Source organism: Protomyctophum bolini (genome assembly GCF_963924005.1).
Source record: "Protomyctophum bolini genome assembly, chromosome: 20".
Taxonomy (NCBI): domain Eukaryota; kingdom Metazoa; phylum Chordata; class Actinopteri; order Myctophiformes; family Myctophidae; genus Protomyctophum; species Protomyctophum bolini.
Window position 1 is genome coordinate 22229285 of NC_137881.1, and position 18707 is coordinate 22247991.

At 43.2% G+C, this 18707-nt stretch overlaps 2 protein-coding genes and 1 long non-coding RNA gene across 3 annotated transcripts in view; 2 read left to right on the forward strand and 1 right to left on the reverse strand.

The window, feature by feature from the left end:
• The window catches only part of LOC308335551, a 522414-nt gene that overhangs the window by 77574 nt on the left and 426133 nt on the right, over positions 1-18707 (forward strand). The window lies entirely within an intron of this gene.
• Positions 1282-17825, reverse strand: zcchc4 (zinc finger, CCHC domain containing 4). Its single transcript, XM_080792078.1, has 13 exons — positions 17634-17825; positions 16444-16562; positions 15973-16055; positions 15368-15634; positions 14142-14222; positions 6516-6588; positions 5496-5646; positions 4314-4417; positions 3897-4018; positions 3176-3251; positions 2622-2673; positions 2348-2492; positions 1282-1827 (listed from the first exon to the last, which is right to left on the reverse strand). The coding sequence occupies exons 1-13, from the start codon at positions 17728-17730 to the stop codon at positions 1704-1706; spliced, it is 1494 nt and encodes a 497-aa protein (XP_080648204.1). The 5' UTR covers positions 17731-17825; the 3' UTR covers positions 1282-1703.
• On the forward strand, positions 9406-13797 carry LOC308335097 (uncharacterized protein). Its single transcript, XM_080792079.1, has 8 exons — positions 9406-9744; positions 10139-10234; positions 10622-10756; positions 11172-11282; positions 11618-11637; positions 12147-12277; positions 12609-12983; positions 13329-13797. The coding sequence occupies exons 1-8, from the start codon at positions 9478-9480 to the stop codon at positions 13556-13558; spliced, it is 1365 nt and encodes a 454-aa protein (XP_080648205.1). The 5' UTR covers positions 9406-9477; the 3' UTR covers positions 13559-13797.

Consider the following 18707-nt stretch of genomic DNA (forward strand, 5'->3'; position numbering starts at 1 on the left):
TCTTAAAGTGCCATCTTCATAGTAGAAAATTACGCAGACAGACATAACAATTATTTTATTTAACATTTTTTATTATTATGTATAAACATAAACACAAATATAATATATAGGCTAATATATTCTTTTAATGGAGCCTGAGGCCTGGCCGGTTCCTGCAGAATTTGATAACTCAGTCAAGTGGCTATACTAAGTAGACTATAAAATTAAGGTAAGTTTGAAAAAGGCATAAATCCATAAAATTCCAGACCTGTAAAGTTCCATTTGTACTCTCATGAGTTCTAACTCATGAGAGTACAAATGGAACTTTGGTCTATCATTAAGGGGACCTCCTCTGGAATCCCTTGTCACTGTTGACAACTATTCATGTTTAAACCTGCTTCAGCATTATGCAAATATGTGCATGAATGTTTACTGCTAGAATGACAAATTAACAGACTGAGTTGTTTTTTTTATCACTACAAATATAGAAAGTAGTCCAATATCCTACTGGAAGTCTTTTAAACCTACCTTATTATTAACCAACGTATTTCCAACAAGTCCTGTCTTCATGGGGTGAAAGGCTGGAGGAACACATCTAGCGGTTAGCAGGCCCGGCAGGACGCTATATATGTGTAAACTAAACAATATCGCTGCTCTGTTGTTTAACCGAGTGACATTAAGTTTAAGTTTTAGATGCAGCTGTTCAACATCACTTCATCAGTTGAATTAAAATCCTGGTCAAATGGCGCCATCAAGTGGCCAACATAGGCCGTTGCTCACAGTATCACAGTAGTCTTAGTTCATAGATGAAATATTGTAGTTTTGACTTAATGACATGTCACGCACAGTTGATGTACAGGTTTAGGCTGTACTCCATCATAAGACTAGACTACTGGTTTGTAGCTCCTCTTCATACACGTGATATTAGTTTTTTAAATGATATGTGCCACAAAAAAGGGGACAATAGAGGAGTAGTATTCGTTTCCGAGTAGTCTGTATGATTTTAAAACAAATGTTTGTTCATTTGCTACCAGTGTTGGATGAAATCTGCAGAACTTGTGAACTGGACATGGTACTCTAGCAGAAAAAGATACTGACTGCATTATCCCTTGATACTCAAAGCATACTGCTGCCTTTCTATGAAAGAGAAACAAACAAACTAAAACACATTTGACTTGCAGGCAGCGCCCTGGAGGACTCATCATATAGGCCTACGTTGTCAGTGGAAAAGATAACATCTTAAATAGGAAATGGGATTCGGCTGGTATACAGGTGTATGGAAAAAATCAATTATGAGAATAGTTGCAATACCAAAGCATTTATTTGATTCCAACAGTCGCACTTTTCAGCCATTTTCATGTAAAGAATCACACATACACTACTGTATCTGTGTGTTTGTACCAAAAAGGTGAGGAGGAGCCCCCACATTTGTTTTTGTACCCCAATCTACAATGTAAATAACCCGAGTGTATGAAACCAAATAGACCCTCAAATGGGTCCATTTGGTTCCATCTGTTCTGTACACTCTCAGAGTTACATGTAAATTACAGGGTCCACGTACACCCAGACATTGAGAAACCATCTACACAATGTCTACAAAATGTCTGCCCGTCACAACGAGAGAGAAAAGAAAAAATATATATCAGAGATTGCATGAGACACAAAACGTGAATCCCCCACCAACCCCGTCCCCCCCCCCCCCCGTCAGCACGTCGACCGTGACATCATGACTTCGGTGCAGCCCCCGCCAGCTTCTTGGCTCTGCGAGACGCTCCAGACTTCCTCTTGCCCGCAGGCTTGAAGGCAGGACGCGGAGGAAGCAGCTTCTTACCACCTTTGGCGTTGGCTCTGTACGAGTAACCCACACACACACACACACACACACACACACACACAAGTTAACACAAGGAGGCTCTTCTGTTCTCTAATACTTGTTGAGTGAAATCTAAAGGTCAAGAGGAAAAATAGAGTCTGCAACACTGGTATGAAAAACTCAGCTCCACTGGTTTATTTGATTCAACGTTTCGATCCCTTAGGATCTTCTTCAGGAATAATGTGACAGGGAATGGGTGTGCACCTATATACAGGAAGGGGTACAACTGATTGGCTCAAAAAATCTAAAGGTCAACATATACTGTGTCTCGTCACCCAACGCGTGTGTCTGTATCTCACGATTTGAGCATTCATATTGTCTATCTCTCGAACCAAGCAACTGTTAGGCCTCACGCGTTTGGACCAATCTGATTCCAATCTGGAAAAAGGCCAACCTCTCCCCCTTCTAAACTAGTTAACCGATAGTTTCATCAACATCCATGAATCTAACGTGTGCACATGGTCTTCCACTGAAGCCATTCTGCATAGTACTCACTTGTTGACCTTCTGGGTAAGTCGCTGTTTGCAGGCGTTGCGTCTGTGCTTGAGGCTGCCGCAGACGAAGCAGCCCTCCTTGTTCTCCTGCCCACACGGGTGGCCCGGGAGGGCACAGTGACCGCACTTCTGGCAGTGCTTCCAGGCTGGTCATCCAAAAAACGGAAGGAGGTAACAAGTGTTCATAACTAGGGCTCATGCATTAAATGAAGTAACAAGTGTTCATAACTAGGGCTCATGGATTACAGCCCACTCTCCAGTGTGAGTGTACTTACATGGCTTCACGCATTTCTCGCATTTCTCGCAGTGCCTCCACTCCCGACCATCCTGGATAGATGGAGAAGTCACTGGTACTTGAACTTTAACATGTGCATTATATCCAAGGGTCATCAATATGTCCGTAAACGGACAAATGTACACGGAAAAGACTTGGGTTTTGTCCGTGGAAAATGTTTGATTATCTTTTTAACACACCATTATAATTTTCTTATTCAGTGTAGAGTTATGGGCCATTCAGGGCCATCTCTTCATGTATATTATTGTCGACTCATTTTGTATGTTGGTGGCAAAATCTTAATTTTGACAAAAATGTCCACCACAAACCAGCTGATGACCCCTGCATATATCCAACCTCTGCATTTATTACAGAGACAAGGTGATAACAGGTGAAGTACCTTGGGATTAGAATAATCTAAGGTTGTGAATTATATACAAACCTCTGTGTGAATCAGAGGCACAAGCTGATCTTAGTTTAACTTTGAATGTTTGGATCTTCCTAATAACATATCACAACCTCTGCATGCATTAATGAGACGTGGTAGTACTGTACCTTAGAGGGACACACGTTGCATTTGGCACAGTGCTTGTTAAGGGACCACACGTATCTCTCACAAATGGCACAAAACCTGTCGGGGAACAAAACAATGCTTATTTTGACATTTCGTCTCTCAAATGGACCCGGCCCCGACCCGGCCCCGACCCGGCCACTTCAGTTTTCAAATAAATGCAGTGGAGCAAAAGTACAATATTTTGATCCGAGATGTAGTGGAGCAGAAGTAAAAGTATTGGAAAATACTCAAGGAAGGTACAAATTGCTCAAAATGTTACTTAACCCATTTAGGTCCGACGTCGAAATTAAAAAAGAAAGTCTTCTAAATCCTGACAGTTTTCTGAAATACCTATGTTTCTATATCAGTGGTGCTCAATATTTAATGTCAAGGACCCCAAAAATTATATGTAATTGGCCACCGACCCCCATATGAAAATGATACTCCAGGAACCCCTCAGAAGCAAAGATTTGAGTTAAAAACATTTGCTCTGAAAGAATATATATATTCAAAGATTTGTGCCGCATTTTCACGATTAAAAAAAAATAGCAGACCTACACGCTCGGCGCTACGAGCGTGTAGGTCTGCTATTTTTCAATAGCTAAATTATAACATAATGTTTAAAACACCAAAAGGGGTTCCCGCCCAGAATGGGTTAGAACAGTACTTGAGTAAATGTACTAAGTTCCTTTCCGCCATTGGCTAGGTGGAACAGGTCCATACCTGTAGCCCTCCTTGGCAGGCAGGACGACGGCTCGCGGGGAGAGGTTGGTGAACATTCTGACAGGAGACTGTTTCCTGCCCGTCTTACCATGCTTGTACAGAGGATGGTTGTCATAATCCACCTGGGGACAACAGCACCACAACACAGGATTAGCTTATGTTTTTTTTTTATCCGATTTTGCAACCCAGTTTTTCACCCAGTGTGAATTATCTAATGTAATCCTGGGCGCTACACTTCCTCTGCCGACCTAGGGAGGCAGCGGACTGACCTCATGCTTCCTTCTATGCATGAGGAGTCCAAGCTGTTTCTTTTCACCTGACCGGGGGGAGTTTTCCCGGCCGGACGATTTAAACTGAATGTAATTTCATTCAAAAGACAAAAAAATGAAGCCTATAAGCATGGTGACAGTATCGTACCTGGTAGTCTAGCATGGTGAGGGAAGGCAGACACTGCAGAATTCGGGCCTCAAAGAAATATGGGAAGACCCACACCATCGGCATGTCTCCACTGCTGCCGTCGTCTGCACGCACACACGTGCACACGTGCACACCCGCACACACACACACACACACACACACACACACACACACACACACACACACACACACAGTTTTTAGAAGTAGTTTTTCATCTTTTGTATCTGCCAGTGAACGCAGCATACTGTAAGAAAGCCTTGCTACATAGAAGTTGGAATAGACTGCAAGAAATCAGATATGATTTACAGAACATTATTTGTTAAAGGTTCCCACAGTAAGCAAAGCAATTTTAAGCAAATGTAGTTGCCAGTTTAGTTTCAGTTACCGGTAATAACAACTATTATGTAGGGCTTAAGTGGTTAAAGAAACAACCCTGCAGGGGATTATGGGTAAAGTCAAGCCCTGAAGTGTAGTACAGAAATAGAAAAGGCACATTCAGGCATGAGAACATCATTATGAAGTGCCGTTTTATTACAGGGCACAGACAGATTAAACACCATCATAGGTGTATACAGTGTTAGACAGCTTGACTCACAACACTTAACAAACACTTAAACCTAATATTCCTCGTTGACACTGTCCCCCAGGGGCTATACCAAGATTGCGGATCTACAAGCTCACGACATTCTGAGCTTGTAGATCTGCTATTGCGACACATTGCCTATCAAGGCGGCCAGAATAGAGCGGCGCAGTCCCTCCCCCTTTCAGAACAACGAACGGCCCAGGAAATGAAAACGCAATGCATTTCCCCATAGGCAGTTTTTATTTCATTTATTTAAAGACCTTTTAAGCGTTGTACGAAGCCAACTCTTGTCGTGACAAATCATGACAACACACACAATATTTTGGACCAAACAAATAATTACAAAGAAGAAAAACAACAAAGAAAGTGTTGTAACTTGCCGTTTTTTTCTACTTTCTAATTCTTTGTTTGGCCTGAAATATTGTGTGTGTTGTCATGAGTTGTCACGACAAGAGTTGGCTTCGTACGACGCAATAATACTTTGAATAGCCAAAGTTTAAAATAATGGTTAAAGTAGTTAAAATAGCTAAAATCTCAAATTACTTTCTTGGTTTTAATGGGTTAAGCAACAAAAAAACACTCAAATGATGTAATCTTACCAGGGCTCTGCAGTTTCCTCCATGCCTGTGAGATCAGAGAGAAACTGTGGGCCAGGGGGTTGACCAGGCCCCCGAATGGAGGGTCCGCCACCATCACCACCTTCTCCCCGCCGGACTCACTGAGGAAGGCCTGCAGGACCTGAGAACAGGCCTGACAACATACACAAAACATACACAAAGCCCATTCTGCTGTCAATGCACTGAATGGGACATTATCACGTTTCAATGGTCTAAGGCAGTGGTTCCCAGAGTGGGGTCTAGGGACCCCCAGGGGTCCTTGAGAGAGTTCCAGGGGGTCCCCAGCTAAATGATAGTTTGGAACCAAATGGACCCTTATGGGTCTGTAACTCTGAGAGTGTACAAATGGACCCTCTCAGTCTTAGTTAAAGAGTTAAATTAACATTGATTTCACAATATTAATTGGGGTCCCAGAGACAGAAATGCCATTAAATGGGGGTCCGTAGCCTGTTGCATATCAAACTGGGGGCCCTTGAAATTAAAAAAAGATTGCAGGAGATTTTACATAGCCAGGTTTCACCTTGGCAGGGGCGAAAGAAAGAATGAATACCTGGCAGGGATGTGTTGAATAGCTGCTAAATATCTATTCTGTAGATAGTAGTCATTGCTATAACAGTGTTTGTTCAGTAACAGTGTTAAATAACTCTATATTGTGACAGTAATCATTGCTATAGACTAGAGTGTTTGTTCATTAACAGTGTTAAATTGCTCTATATTGTGACAGTAATCATTGCTATAGAGTGTTTGTTCAGTAACAGTGTTAAATAGCTCTATATGCTGTTTAGTAACTCTGGCTCTTTAGTAAACAGACAATACATTGTAACAAAATTGCAACTGGAATACTATAAAATAGAAGCTGATTAGATTAGTTTGTGGAGTTATTTTATTCATTCAAACACAATGAGAAAATATTTTATAAACACTTTTCTATGTATTCACATTAAAGTATTATTGTTGCTACATTAATCCACATGTGCGCTGTTACGCTGTATGATTTCCTACCTCCCCTCCAAAGAAGTGATGGTTGAACATGTTGTAGTGGCAGAACTCATCCTCACCGTAGAACTGTGCATACCTAAAACACACAAAAATGGTCATAAGTCACTCTGGATCGTCATTGGTTGAAGTCCTAGAGCAGGGTTTCAAAAAGCGGGGGCCGTGGCACCCCAGGGGTGCCTTAGAATAAATATACCACTTAATTTTAACCACGTAGAGTAGACCCTCTATAGTGTTTACAGACTGAAATGGACTTCAGTCGCACTTTCCTGCATTCTTTTTCAATCTACACAAAATATCGTCACCAAAACTAGCCGATCTACAGTACAAGCTCACAACTAATCACGTAACGCATTGTGAGCTTGCAGATCTTTGGGAAAGATTGACATAATATGTAGTGAAAACCACCATTGCTTCCATTTCGTGTTATAAAGTTGCCAATTACTAAATGACACAAAACATAACAAAGAGTCAAATTAAGTCACTTTAATATGAATTATAAAAGCTAAGATACATTCTGACTATCTGGTGAGAATGTCATCACAAAGATGTACTCTTTGCTTGCAAAGTACATCTTCGTGATGTCACTGATCACATGACCCCAAGTTCTAGCCCTCCCGTTATAGGCTACACATAAGGGGGGGATTATTTTTTACAATTTCCACACATCTCCAAGGTATATTAATGACATAGTTCAATGTTGAAAATGAATGGTTTTCCCCTTTCAGGCCCCTTAATGATTATTTCAATCATTACTGATGAAGGCTCAACTAACCACTCAATAATTCTTTATTTATGGCCTGCTACAGTTTTGACTACCCCAGAATGTCAGACAATAGGCACGGCACTTCTGATTAAAGACCCTTCCCGCAGTGTGCAATAATAACAGAGCTCATGCAGAGCGTGTTTTAACATATCTATTATGCACACTCGCTTGGGCAATTAATGAAAAGGATCCCGAGGTGGGGTTTCCAGGTTACAGTAAGTAAAGGGAGTGTGAGTGCCGAGGTGGGGTTTCCAGGTTACAGTAAGTAAAGGGAGTGTGAGTGCCGAGGTGGGGTTTCCAGGTTACAGTAAGAGTAAAGGGAGTGTGAGTGCCGAGGTGGGGTTTCCAGGTTACAGTAAGAGTAAAGGGAGTGTGAGTGCCGAGGTGGGGTTTCCAGGTTACAGTAAGAGTAAAGGGAGTGTGAGTGCCGAGGTGGGGTTTCCAGGTTACAGTAAGAGTAAAGGGAGTGTGAGTGCCGAGGTGGGGTTTCCAGGTTACAGTAAGAGTAAAGGGAGTGTGAGTGCCGAGGTGGGGTTTCCAGGTTACAGTAAGAGTAAAGGGAGTGTGAGTGCCGAGGTGGGGTTTCCAGGTTACAGTAAGAGTAAAGGGAGTGTGAGTGCCGAGGTGGGGTTTCCAGGTTACAGTAAGAGTAAAGGGAGTGTGAGTGCCGAGGTGGGGTTTCCAGGTTACAGTAAGAGTAAAGGGAGTGTGAGTGCCGAGGTGGGGTTTCCAGGTTACAGTAAGAGTAAAGGGAGTGTGAGTGCCGAGGTGGGGTTTCCAGGTTACAGTAAGAGTAAAGGGAGTGTGAGTGCCGAGGTGGGGTTTCCAGGTTACAGTAAGAGTAAAGGGAGTGTGAGTGCCGAGGTGGGGTTACCAGGTTACAGTAAGAGTAAAGGGAGTGTGAGTGCCGAGGTGGGGTTTCCAGGTTACAGTAAGAGTAAAGGGAGTGTGAGTGCACACAGTGCAGGCTACGGCTTGCACAAGAAAGAACACACCCAGCCCTCCCTCTGTGCTGTTCAAACCACCACACATTCTTTGCAGACATACAATACAGAGAGACGCAGAGAACGGATAAGAGGTGAGCTGCACCATTACACATTATTTTAACCACGTGAACCCTAGTGGGTGAACATTTGGCTAGAGAAATTCGGGATCGAGGGGGGGGGGGGGGGAAATGACCCCTGGATTGTAATGTAGTCAATATTAGCGTGTATATGTAAATTGTAAAGTAGAAGTGCTCAGATCGTTGGAGAGTTGACTTGATAAATACCACAGTGATGCAATACTTTGTTGCAACACTTTCCTTGACTGAAACAGGAAAGAGGCCGCACAGCTCGTAGTCACGACTCACGATGCCCTTTTTCCCCCCAACGTTTCGGCAACAAGTTGCCTTAATCAGGGAATGCAACACTTTCCTTGCAAATAAAATGTCATGTATTCAAAACTGTACTCAAGTCAAAGAACAAAAGTATAGCTGGCATCCAAATATACTTAGAGGTAGTGAGAATAAAAAGTACTATTGGTGCAAAATACCCATTTCTGCAGCAGGTGGTAAAGGTGGAGCTGACTTTATACCTTCATTATGCCGCTGGGTAGTTTAACCTAAGACGTACTTAACTGTATATTATTTACTAGTAGATTCCTAATGTATTAATGATCTAAGATCATGAGTGGCATTTAACTCATTAAAACCGGGAAAGCATAGCTGTGTCATTTTAGATTTCAACTCATTTTATACTTTGGCCATTCAGAAATGGCTATTTTTGGAAACATTGCGACATTTTTACTCAAATCTTTGCTTCTGGGGTTTCTGGAACAAAATATTTTCAGATGGGTGGTCGGCAGTGGTGTCATGGTGATTGTTTTACAGGTACCACGGAACGTCACGCACACGCACGCACGTGCATCACGGCATGCACACAGAGCGGCTGCATAGCCTAAGCCTATTCTTAAATAGTGTATGAGAGTTTTAGACACACAAACACAAAAGTAGACTTAAAATAGTCAGACAAACATATTTACTGCACACTAGCGGAACTAAAAAGAACAACACAAAATAAAAATCTTTTTTTTTAAATGCATGGCGTAGAGCATGGCGTAGAGCATGTAGATTAGCTATTTTTGGGGAGAAGATGCAAATTTAAAATTTGTACATTGGGGAGATTCTGATTGTTGGTATTGGAAATTATAATAAAGAACTGAATGGATAGAAAGCGATTACATGGCATGTTTTACTTCTCACTCTCAGGCATGGCAGAGAAGGAGAAAATATCTGCTGGGAGTGAACGGTCAACACTGTCCATCACCCAGTGTGGCGTTGCAGTGCCCCCAGCAGGTGGCAACGGCGTATTGCAGGACGGTGGACTGAGTCTGACTATACTGGACTCTGGGGGAGACGAAGTCGTTCAGCCGTTCCCGCGCTCCCCGAAACTGCTACACAGACTGGCCGAAACTGGTCACATATCACAGGTACTTAAACTGCTACACAGACTGGCCGAAGCTGGTCATATATCACAGGACTTTTCAGCTCAAAACCTTAATGTCTTTGCTCTACTGTAAATGTACAGTCAGAAGTCTTGAGACGACGTGTTGTGATTAGGCTCTACAATAAAACTCAATTGCAGGTTGGGTCGCAGACCCATTGTTATGGGTCACAAGAAAATGTCCCTTCTTTAATTTCCTTTACCACAGGAACAACTCATGATAATTTCATGAGTTTAAAACAATACAAAAACAAAACACTTCTGTTAAGAAGTAGTGAAAATAGCCAATCTTTAGATCTAATGTTTTTAGGGGGGGGGACATCAAATGTTCTCTTTGGGTCACGTGCTAAAACGTTTGGGGACCACTGACTGTACTACAGGAGCAGCTGTCCAAACGTGTACAGGAGCTCCAAGGAGAGCAGTCCAAGGCCGCGGATCACATCCAGTCTCTGAAGAAACGCAAGGCCGACCTCTCCGTGAGTACCTGAAGCAGCGTTTAGAGGTCAGGCCGACCTCTCCGTGAGTACCTGAAGCAGCGTTTAGAGGCCAGGCCTCCAAAGCACCAATGATCCCACCAAGAAACAAAGATGATTTGTCACCTTCAATGTTGTAGTGTTTCAGTTCCAATCAATTTGTTTCAGTTTGTTTCATCATTTATATCCTGTATCCTGTATGTCCGAGCTCCTTATTCAGATAAACAAATTGTTTTATGTTTACTTAAGGAGACAAGGATACCCCCGTTACTGAAAAAACACCTTTTTTAACACTTATTTTAATGATCACATACACCATCTTTAACATATCAGCAGTGGGCTGTACTCAACCTCTCCCCACCCCCCCCCCCCCCTCTCTCCCTGATGAAGAGGAGCACGGAGGTGATGAAGCAGCAGGTGAGGGAGCGCTACGACGCCATGCGCTCCGCTCTGACGAGGGACGAGCAGGCCGTCCTGGACTCCCTGGAGCAGGACCGCAGGGAGACCAGCGCCCGCCTCGACCAGGTGAACTGGTCATTTCCTTGACAAAAAAAGGTTTTCAACCTTTTCCATCGGCCATTATTAATTTGTCATTTGAGCCACGGACCACCATGGCATTTAGCCTCTCAGTCCGAAATGATATTTTGTTATCGTTGGATATTGAGTAGATTTCTTGTATAATATAGATGATTAAAAAAAGAACTCTTGAGAGTTAAAGATCTATAGATCTATGCCTGTGAAGGCAAACGCAGCAAATTAAATATGCAAGAGTGATGCACCTTATGTTTTCTGAAAAACATAAAATATTTATTCAGAAAATTACAAAAATGTTATGTTGCTATATTCTGTACATAGCAACAAGAACCCGGTTCCCGTACTGAATGGGTTAGCCAAACGACCAAAAATAAATAACTGTGCTGTCAAAATCAACCGTGAGCAGGTGGTTAAGACATGGGAGCAGCACCTGGGCCAGGTGAGCAGGAGCATCTCCGCCACGCACAGAGCACTGGACAACAGCCACCAGGAGGGGGCGCCGCTGGGAGAACGCACGGTGAGGACCTCACTGGCATGACGTTTTTTAGATCGCCGGTTCCCAAACAGTGGGTCGGGACCCATTTGTGGGTCGCGGGCACGTTTTTATATGGGTCCCTTTATTATTTTATTTTTCGTTTCCTACATGTACATGAATTAAAAACTAAACTCAATGATTTTTTTTCTGTAATTTAGGATGTAGTGAAAATAGCCAATCTACTAGTTCACAATGCGACGTGTTCATTGTATTCCTGAAGAAGCAGCAGTATTATTCATATTTATGAGGACATAGCAGTATTATATTTACGAGGAAAAGGCAGCATCATTCACAGTATTCCTGTGTCTCTTCCACAGACTCAACCTGCACACCTGAGGTACATTTCTCAGCTCGCAGATAGGGAACACACTTTCTTCCTGTTGGGAAACCTTGTACTGTATCTCCACATTTATTTTCTTTTTTCTTCTTTTCATACTGTATATTAAAATGCCATATTTTAAAATTATACCTTGTCATATGACAGTGTTGAGGAAAAGTATAGCCAATGGCGATTAGTTTTTTTTTTTAGCTCCTCCAACGCATGGCTTTCCGAAATGTGGCAGCAAGTCTATGTTTTTTGCCAGCCATGGACTTTAATGTTTGTTTAGGGCAGTCATCTTGCTGATATAAATAAATCTTTTTTCACGACATGAGAACATCAACATGTCCGCAAAAAGCTGGGCTCCCCTAACTTTACATCAGTGTGACTTTACATTTGAGATTGGTTATTTTTGGGAAAGACAATAAAAAAAATTATCCGATAATGCTTGTTGTCCTCTGTGTATAATAATCATTGTGATGCCTTCTTTCCCAGTGTAATAATCATTGTGATGCCTTCCTTCCCAGTGCCAAGAAGCCAGACGCATCAGAGGCTGAAATACGACTGAATGAAGGCAGATTTGAGAGGCTGCTGAGAACGCTACGCTCCATCTCTAAACAGCTGAAAGCTCAGCTGCAGAGGAAGACTCTGCTGTTAGGTGTGACGAGGACGATTACGGAGCCCAGCTGTCAAATGTTGATTTAGTTTTAGTCATTTTAGTCTTTTGAATGAAATTCCATTTAGTTTTCGGATTTCAGTCGACATCTAAAATGTATTTTGGTCGGGCCGTGATGGCGTTGAAATTTCTGATTTATGCTCAGCGGTGTGCCGAAAATAGCAGATCTACAAGCTCACGTGTCGCGCTGTGTCGGAACGGCACTCGATATCGACCGATACGCAAGATATGGGTTTCAGAATAGTTATCGAGAAGAGGAAAAGAAATGGTATCGGTACATCGGAGAAAAAACATCCGTCCCTTTCCGTTCCAGACTCGTCCCCCGTGGTGCTCGACCGACAGACGTGCCACGGGCAGATCGCGGTGACGGGCGAGGGCCGCGGCGCATACTTGGCGGCCCCCTCCCAAGCCGCTCCAGAGCGCCCCCTGCAGTTCGACAAGGTGTGCTGCGCGCTGGGCTCGGCCGCCGTCGCCAGCCGCCAGAGCTACTGGGAGGCGGACGTGCGCTGCTGCGGCGCCTGGGCCGTGGGCGTGGCCTACGGCTGCCTGGAGAGGAAGGGGCGGGACAAGGGCTCCAAGCTGGGCCGGAACAGGAACTCGTGGTGCGTGGAGCTGCGGGACGGGCGCCTCTCGGCCTGGCACAACGACCGCAACGTGCTGTGCCAGAGCCACGGGCAGGCGGCGCCGGGTAAGGCCTTTACCTGCTGCTAAAGTATTGGTTTATTTTATTTTACCCCAAAGAACCAAATCCTGGATAGTTTGATTCTAGGCTTAAAATATACATCTTTTTTTAATTAGTTATTTTTCCATTTTAAAACATAAGACAAACCTAACCAGATGTATACAACAAAACAAACCCAAACAGTTACTCACCCACGTCCAGAGGGGCGTAAAATAAGATTACAGAGTTCCCTTTTTTCTGTCATTTTACTATACTTGTTTTGGATTTAATTTTAATATTTTCGCCCAAATGACATACCCAAAAATCTATTATTGATCAAATTAAACGAATCAACTGTATTCACGGCTGCAGGCAAGGTGGGCGTGTGGGTCGACTACCAGAAGGGTCAGCTGGTGTTTTACGACGCAGAGAGGATGAAGGTTCTGCAGCAGTTCTCGGCCGCCATGACGCCAGTGTTCGACAGAGCCCACCACCAGTTCACCGAGCCCCTGTACCCCGCGCTGCGCTTCCTCACACCACCGCCGGGGGGCGCCCACGCTTGGCCCAACCACATCCAGATCTGTGACCTCTCTGCTCTCTGACAACATGTTACCAAACCCAAGCCTGACGGATGTCACATTTTTGGGGGGTTACGATGCCAATCTTTAGGAGAGTCCTAGACCAGGGGTCGGCAACATTTTTGACACAAAGTGCCATGTTTTCATTTAAAATATTTCAATTCCAACTGATGTTGAGGGTCCATATTCGTACCTTTAGTTTTCTTCGTATTTAGATATTTTTCACTTCAGGATGTAATGATCATTAGCAAAAATAACCCACAGTTAAGCCCTATTCAGAAAATGTCAAACTAGCTGCTATTTAACATATTTGAAATGTAAAGTGGTTAAAAATGCAAAAAACAAACTCAAGGAGGCAGAGACACCTTATCGTCTGTCGGGTGGAAACCTCATATATCCAGAAGTGTTATTTTTCAAGATTCAAATTCAAAAGTATTAATAGTAGCAGACCTACAAGCTCAAAACGTGCTGCGTTTTGAGCTTGTGTGACGTGTATAGTGAACAAGTAGGACGTTAATATACGGCAAATAACCCCACAAATAGTTAAAATATGGAGATAGGAGGTTTCTGGCCGACAGCAACGTTATAATGAATAAAAGAGTCCAACCTCAAGTCAATGTCCAGCAGAAGACTCTTCATTGGTTCATCCTTCTTCTCCTGGTTGCGCAACTTAATGAGCTCATGGAGTCTGGGACAAGGACATTAAAGAAACTTTAATTAAAAAAATATATATACCTGTACATTTCTAACACCCGTTTAAAGTATCAATCCTTTGTCATTATTGCCTGGAGGTTTCTTTGTCACTTTTATAATAGGTTGGAGTCGATATTATTTGAAGTGTAATTATTATTGTAATCACCGATGTCGTTACTGCGGGGATACAATACTGTTACAAGTTGGTAACTGCTGGCACAATGCACGTGTCGATTCATTTTTCACAAAATATATAATATATCCAAATCACAAAAATGCATTTAATTTCACTCACTTGAAGATGGGATTCATGTGAAAAATGTCTATTGAAATGCTTGTTGAATAAATAAAGTTGTAGTGACTTTTCATTCCGTCATGTAAAACTCTGTGGATTTCCTTTTTTGAGTCTGAACATGTTGACTATACAAATATTCTCAGTTAAAGCTGAAATCTGGGACTTGTTTTAGTGAATAAAACATTATTGTAATACATTATGTAAATACAACTAGCACAACACATCTTCAGTGGTGGGTGTGGTGGTGTTCCAACTTCCATTGAGGGATTTATAAAGCAGTTGTTCTTAAAGTGGGGGGTTCCCCACACCCCAGTAAAATGAACAGTTTAACCACATCAGCACCATTTAAAAAACATACAAAATATAGCTGATCTTAAAGCTCACAAGAGGCTGTAGATCAGCTATTTTTTAGCTGCTACAATGGTTACCAAGCTACACAAAAGTTGAGCTGGTTTCATTCAGCTTTGCATCTTTTGTATCTGCCGGTGTGAAGCATCAAGAGTCGCATACCAATTTTGGAACCCCCTCAAAGAACCCATAGAATCCCTGGAACCCATTTTGAGAACCACTGTCCAATGCATGGCTTTGGAAGATTATGTCATATGGGAGCAGTCTATGGGAGTTTGTTTAGAGCACTTATGTTGTAAATCGTTTGCAAGCCAAGTCTATGGACTTTAATGTTTGTTTAGGGCACTAAATGTAAGACGTCATGTGCCTGATATAAATACAGTGGATGCCCCTCACTTCACACAAGTGTGAATTTTAAATTACACACTTGGATGGGTGCTTGGTTATAGATCGATAAGTTATGTCTACTGCAAACCTGCCAAATGTTCCCACCGTACCTGGGTGTGCCCACGCACAGCACGCGGCGGTATCCCAATCCCGCCAAGGTCGCCAGGAGGAAGTTGGCGCTGCGGTCGGTGAACAGGTACTGCGCGTTGCTCTTCTTGTTCTCCAGGGGGCGCAGCACCGCGCTGGGCCGGCTCAGCTTGGCGGCGCTGACCTCCACGGACCGGTGGGACGCGTGGGCGTCCCGCTCGGACGGCAGGAGCAGCATCTGACAGTCCTGGCAGAACATCCGCTCTCCGGCCGACGCAAACCTCTTCAACCTGTGATGATGGGAGAGTGCCAACGGAGGAGGAAATAGAGGGTATGCGCGTGACATCACCATCTAACCAGGAAGTTACGCGGGAACGCCTACCGAGTGCCAAAAAACTACTTTCTGGCCTGGACAGCCCATACATCCAAACAGAAAAGTCCAATATGATTCCATTAAACAACGTTAAACTCACTTTGCCACTCGATTTGCCATTCACTTTATGCATGCGCATACCCTCTATACTGTCAGGTAGCTATGCCGGACATTCCTCTGGCATAAATACTAGATACAGTATTATTTGAAGTCACCAACAGTACATACATGAGGTTAATGTGTTAATGTGGTTACCTGGAGCAGTACTCCTTATGGGTGAACTGAGGCCTCTTGGACTGTTTCTCCATCTCCCTGGCCTGGAGTCTAGCCTCTGACACCTGGTGAAAAGTCCATGCAAACAGACGAACAACATTTGAAACGCCTAAATATGTACAGAAAAGATTGTGTATGTAAGTGGTGCGTGTGTGTGTGTGTGTGTGTGTGTGTGTGTTCTGTTGTCTAGCTAGGAGACTTGTCTAGACAAATTGCAGACAGGTGCTCTTCTTGGGTTTGAAGGAACAGCTGATAATCAAATATCGACATTGCCCTAAAAAGCCAAAGACATTGTGAGAACATTTTTTTTTAATTGTTTCCTGTTCAACCAACAGTATAGTACTTAGCTCAGGAAAGTATGTTGTTAAAAACTGCCCCCCCCACCCCACACACACACACACACACACACACACAGTGCACTGAGAAGCAGCGCTGTAGAGAGAGAGAGGCTACCTTTTCATCTTCCCACTGGAAGAAGTTGCAGTCCTTTCTGTCTCTGCATGCAGAGCAGGCATAGAACCTCCTGCCCTTCTCTTCTCCTCTGCACACCTTCTCAAACAGCAACGCGGGACCTGGGAAGACAAAGCACATTTAAAGCAGCAATCCAAGAGGTGCTAGAAGGTACCGGGTTCGATTCCCGCCGGGAGCACATTTTTATTAACGGGTGCACTGCTCTCTCTAGGTCGTCCTCAGACGAGCCTTCCATCGTCGCTTCCAGTCATCCAGATTCTCCATACATCCGGCCAGCTCGCGTCCTCGTGACCGGTGCCCATGTGTTGGTTGAACTTGGTTCCCACAGCACCAGTTTGCTGGCTGGCAGCTCCTGGTGTCTCCTGGCACCTGGCAGTGTCCTGCGAGTCTCATTCTTCTAATGAGACTTGCTGCCTCCTGCATTATGTGCAAATTCGAAACAGGTGGTACGGTATGCAGGGCCGTTCAGTGACTTTGACGAGTGCTTCCAAACTCCAACACTTAGAAAAAGAATCACCTGCACGGAATTTCTTGACAGAAAGTATCTCATAACATGTCTACGGTGGATTTTTATAAAACAAACGCTTTGCAGATTGAAAGAGGATAATTCAAGCTTTTCCTAAAGATGCAATGTTGGGGAGTTTAATGTTAATACAAGCAGATTGCAAAAGCAATTTGCATGAGTGGGGGTCAATGGATTGCAACTTTAGATTCATCCCATTATTCTTTTTTTTAGTGGGGTTGGCCAAAGGGCCTTTCTGTGTGGAGTTTGCATATTCTCATTTGGCACATGTAAAAAGGTTAACATTGCTGATAATACACATGAATACGACATTCAAATTCATTAGAAAACAAACAAGCAGACAAAGAAATTAAGGTTCACATCACTGATGATCGTGCTGTCAAACAAGATACAGATTTGTGTTGTACCTGCTTAATACCCCACACACACACACACACACACACACACACACACACACACAGACACACACACACAGACAGACAGAGACAGACACAGACACACACACACACACACACACACACACACACACACACACACACACACACACACACACACACACACGCATGCCGAAAACTCTGAGCTTGTAGATCTGCTTTTTATGGCATATTAAAGTGTACTGTAGGCTACTGTACTTTTCTTCTTGTCTTACCGTGAAGACACGAAGGAGCTTTCTTGTCGCCGTCCTGCTGAAGAATGACATCTATTCCAAGACCCTGGTCGTCTTCATTGGCACCGTCTCCGTCCATGTTGTCTTCAATAAAACACACTGTTCTAATTATTTAATCTGAGGCTCAAACTAAACACATGAAGCCACCACGCTGCTGCTGCTGTACTGTGCACGTTGGTCGCGTGGATTCGACGTCACCTCGAATTGTAGTCTATCGATGCTTGTAGTTCAGTGGGAAGTTGCAACCATTGCTTGTAGGTAGGTGTATACCGCCATCTACTGTATCGGCGTTTACACTTCAATAGTGCAGGGTTAGCAAAGTAAAAACAGCTTTTGTTTTGATCAACATATAAGGAAAGGAAAGGTACTGTTTACCCAGGGTAACTGGACTAAGCTCACTTACCCTACCCTATAATTGTAGTATGAGTCCCTGCATGGATATAGGCAAATAGAGGAATAAAAAGTAAAGTGTTTTGGCTATATAGAAGTGTATATTTGTATGTCTCTAAATGTTTTGATGAATTGAAAACGGTGGGCCCTATTGTAAACAAGTGTAATGCTTGTATGGTGTCGTGCACTCAGTTAACAGTTCTTGTATTGAGTTGTGCTTGAAATGTACTGTAATTCTGCAAACTGAAAAGGGATATTTCACTTTCAAATTAATTAAAAAATATATATATATCCAAAAAATGTGGTTGTTTCTTGTGTTATTTGTTTTGAACCAAGAACCGGTCAATCTCTATGTGCCACACTGGCGTGGAAGATGCAAGTGAAAATAAAATCTTCAAAAACGTGAGGGTTACTGACAAAATGAGGTTATGATGAGGCATAGGCCTAATGACTTGATGAGGCCTGTATACATGTTAGTAACCATGAAAAGACCTTAAGAATTGCAAGACATGCCATCTCCGGTTTACTTCCTGCATCTGCGCAAAGTAGAGGCAGCCTTTTTAGGAGAGCAGAAGCAGGTTGGAGTCTATTCATTTCAATGGGAGAGTGAACTTCTGAACCATTCTTTAGCCACATGCATGTAATCTGGCAGAGTCAGGTTAACAT

Excerpts from the sequence above, each read along its gene's own strand:
- LOC308335097 (XM_080792079.1), top strand. The coding sequence starts at position 9,478 with ATGGATAGAAAGCGATTACATGGCATGTTTTACTTCTCACTCTCAGGC. Across the intron at positions 9,745-10,138 it reads AAACTGGTCACATATCACAG|GAGCAGCTGTCCAAACGTGT; the intron begins GTACTTAAACTG and ends ACTGTACTACAG. Across the intron at positions 12,278-12,608 it reads GAGGAAGACTCTGCTGTTAG|ACTCGTCCCCCGTGGTGCTC; the intron begins GTGTGACGAGGA and ends TTTCCGTTCCAG.
- zcchc4 (XM_080792078.1), bottom strand. The coding sequence starts at position 17,730 with ATGGACGGAGACGGTGCCAATGAAGACGACCAGGGTCTTGGAATAGAT. Across the intron at positions 15,635-15,972 it reads CATAAGGAGTACTGCTCCAG|GTTGAAGAGGTTTGCGTCGG; the intron begins GTAACCACATTA and ends CCATCATCACAG. Across the intron at positions 14,223-15,367 it reads CTGTGCGTGGGCACACCCAG|ACTCCATGAGCTCATTAAGT; the intron begins GTACGGTGGGAA and ends TCCTTGTCCCAG.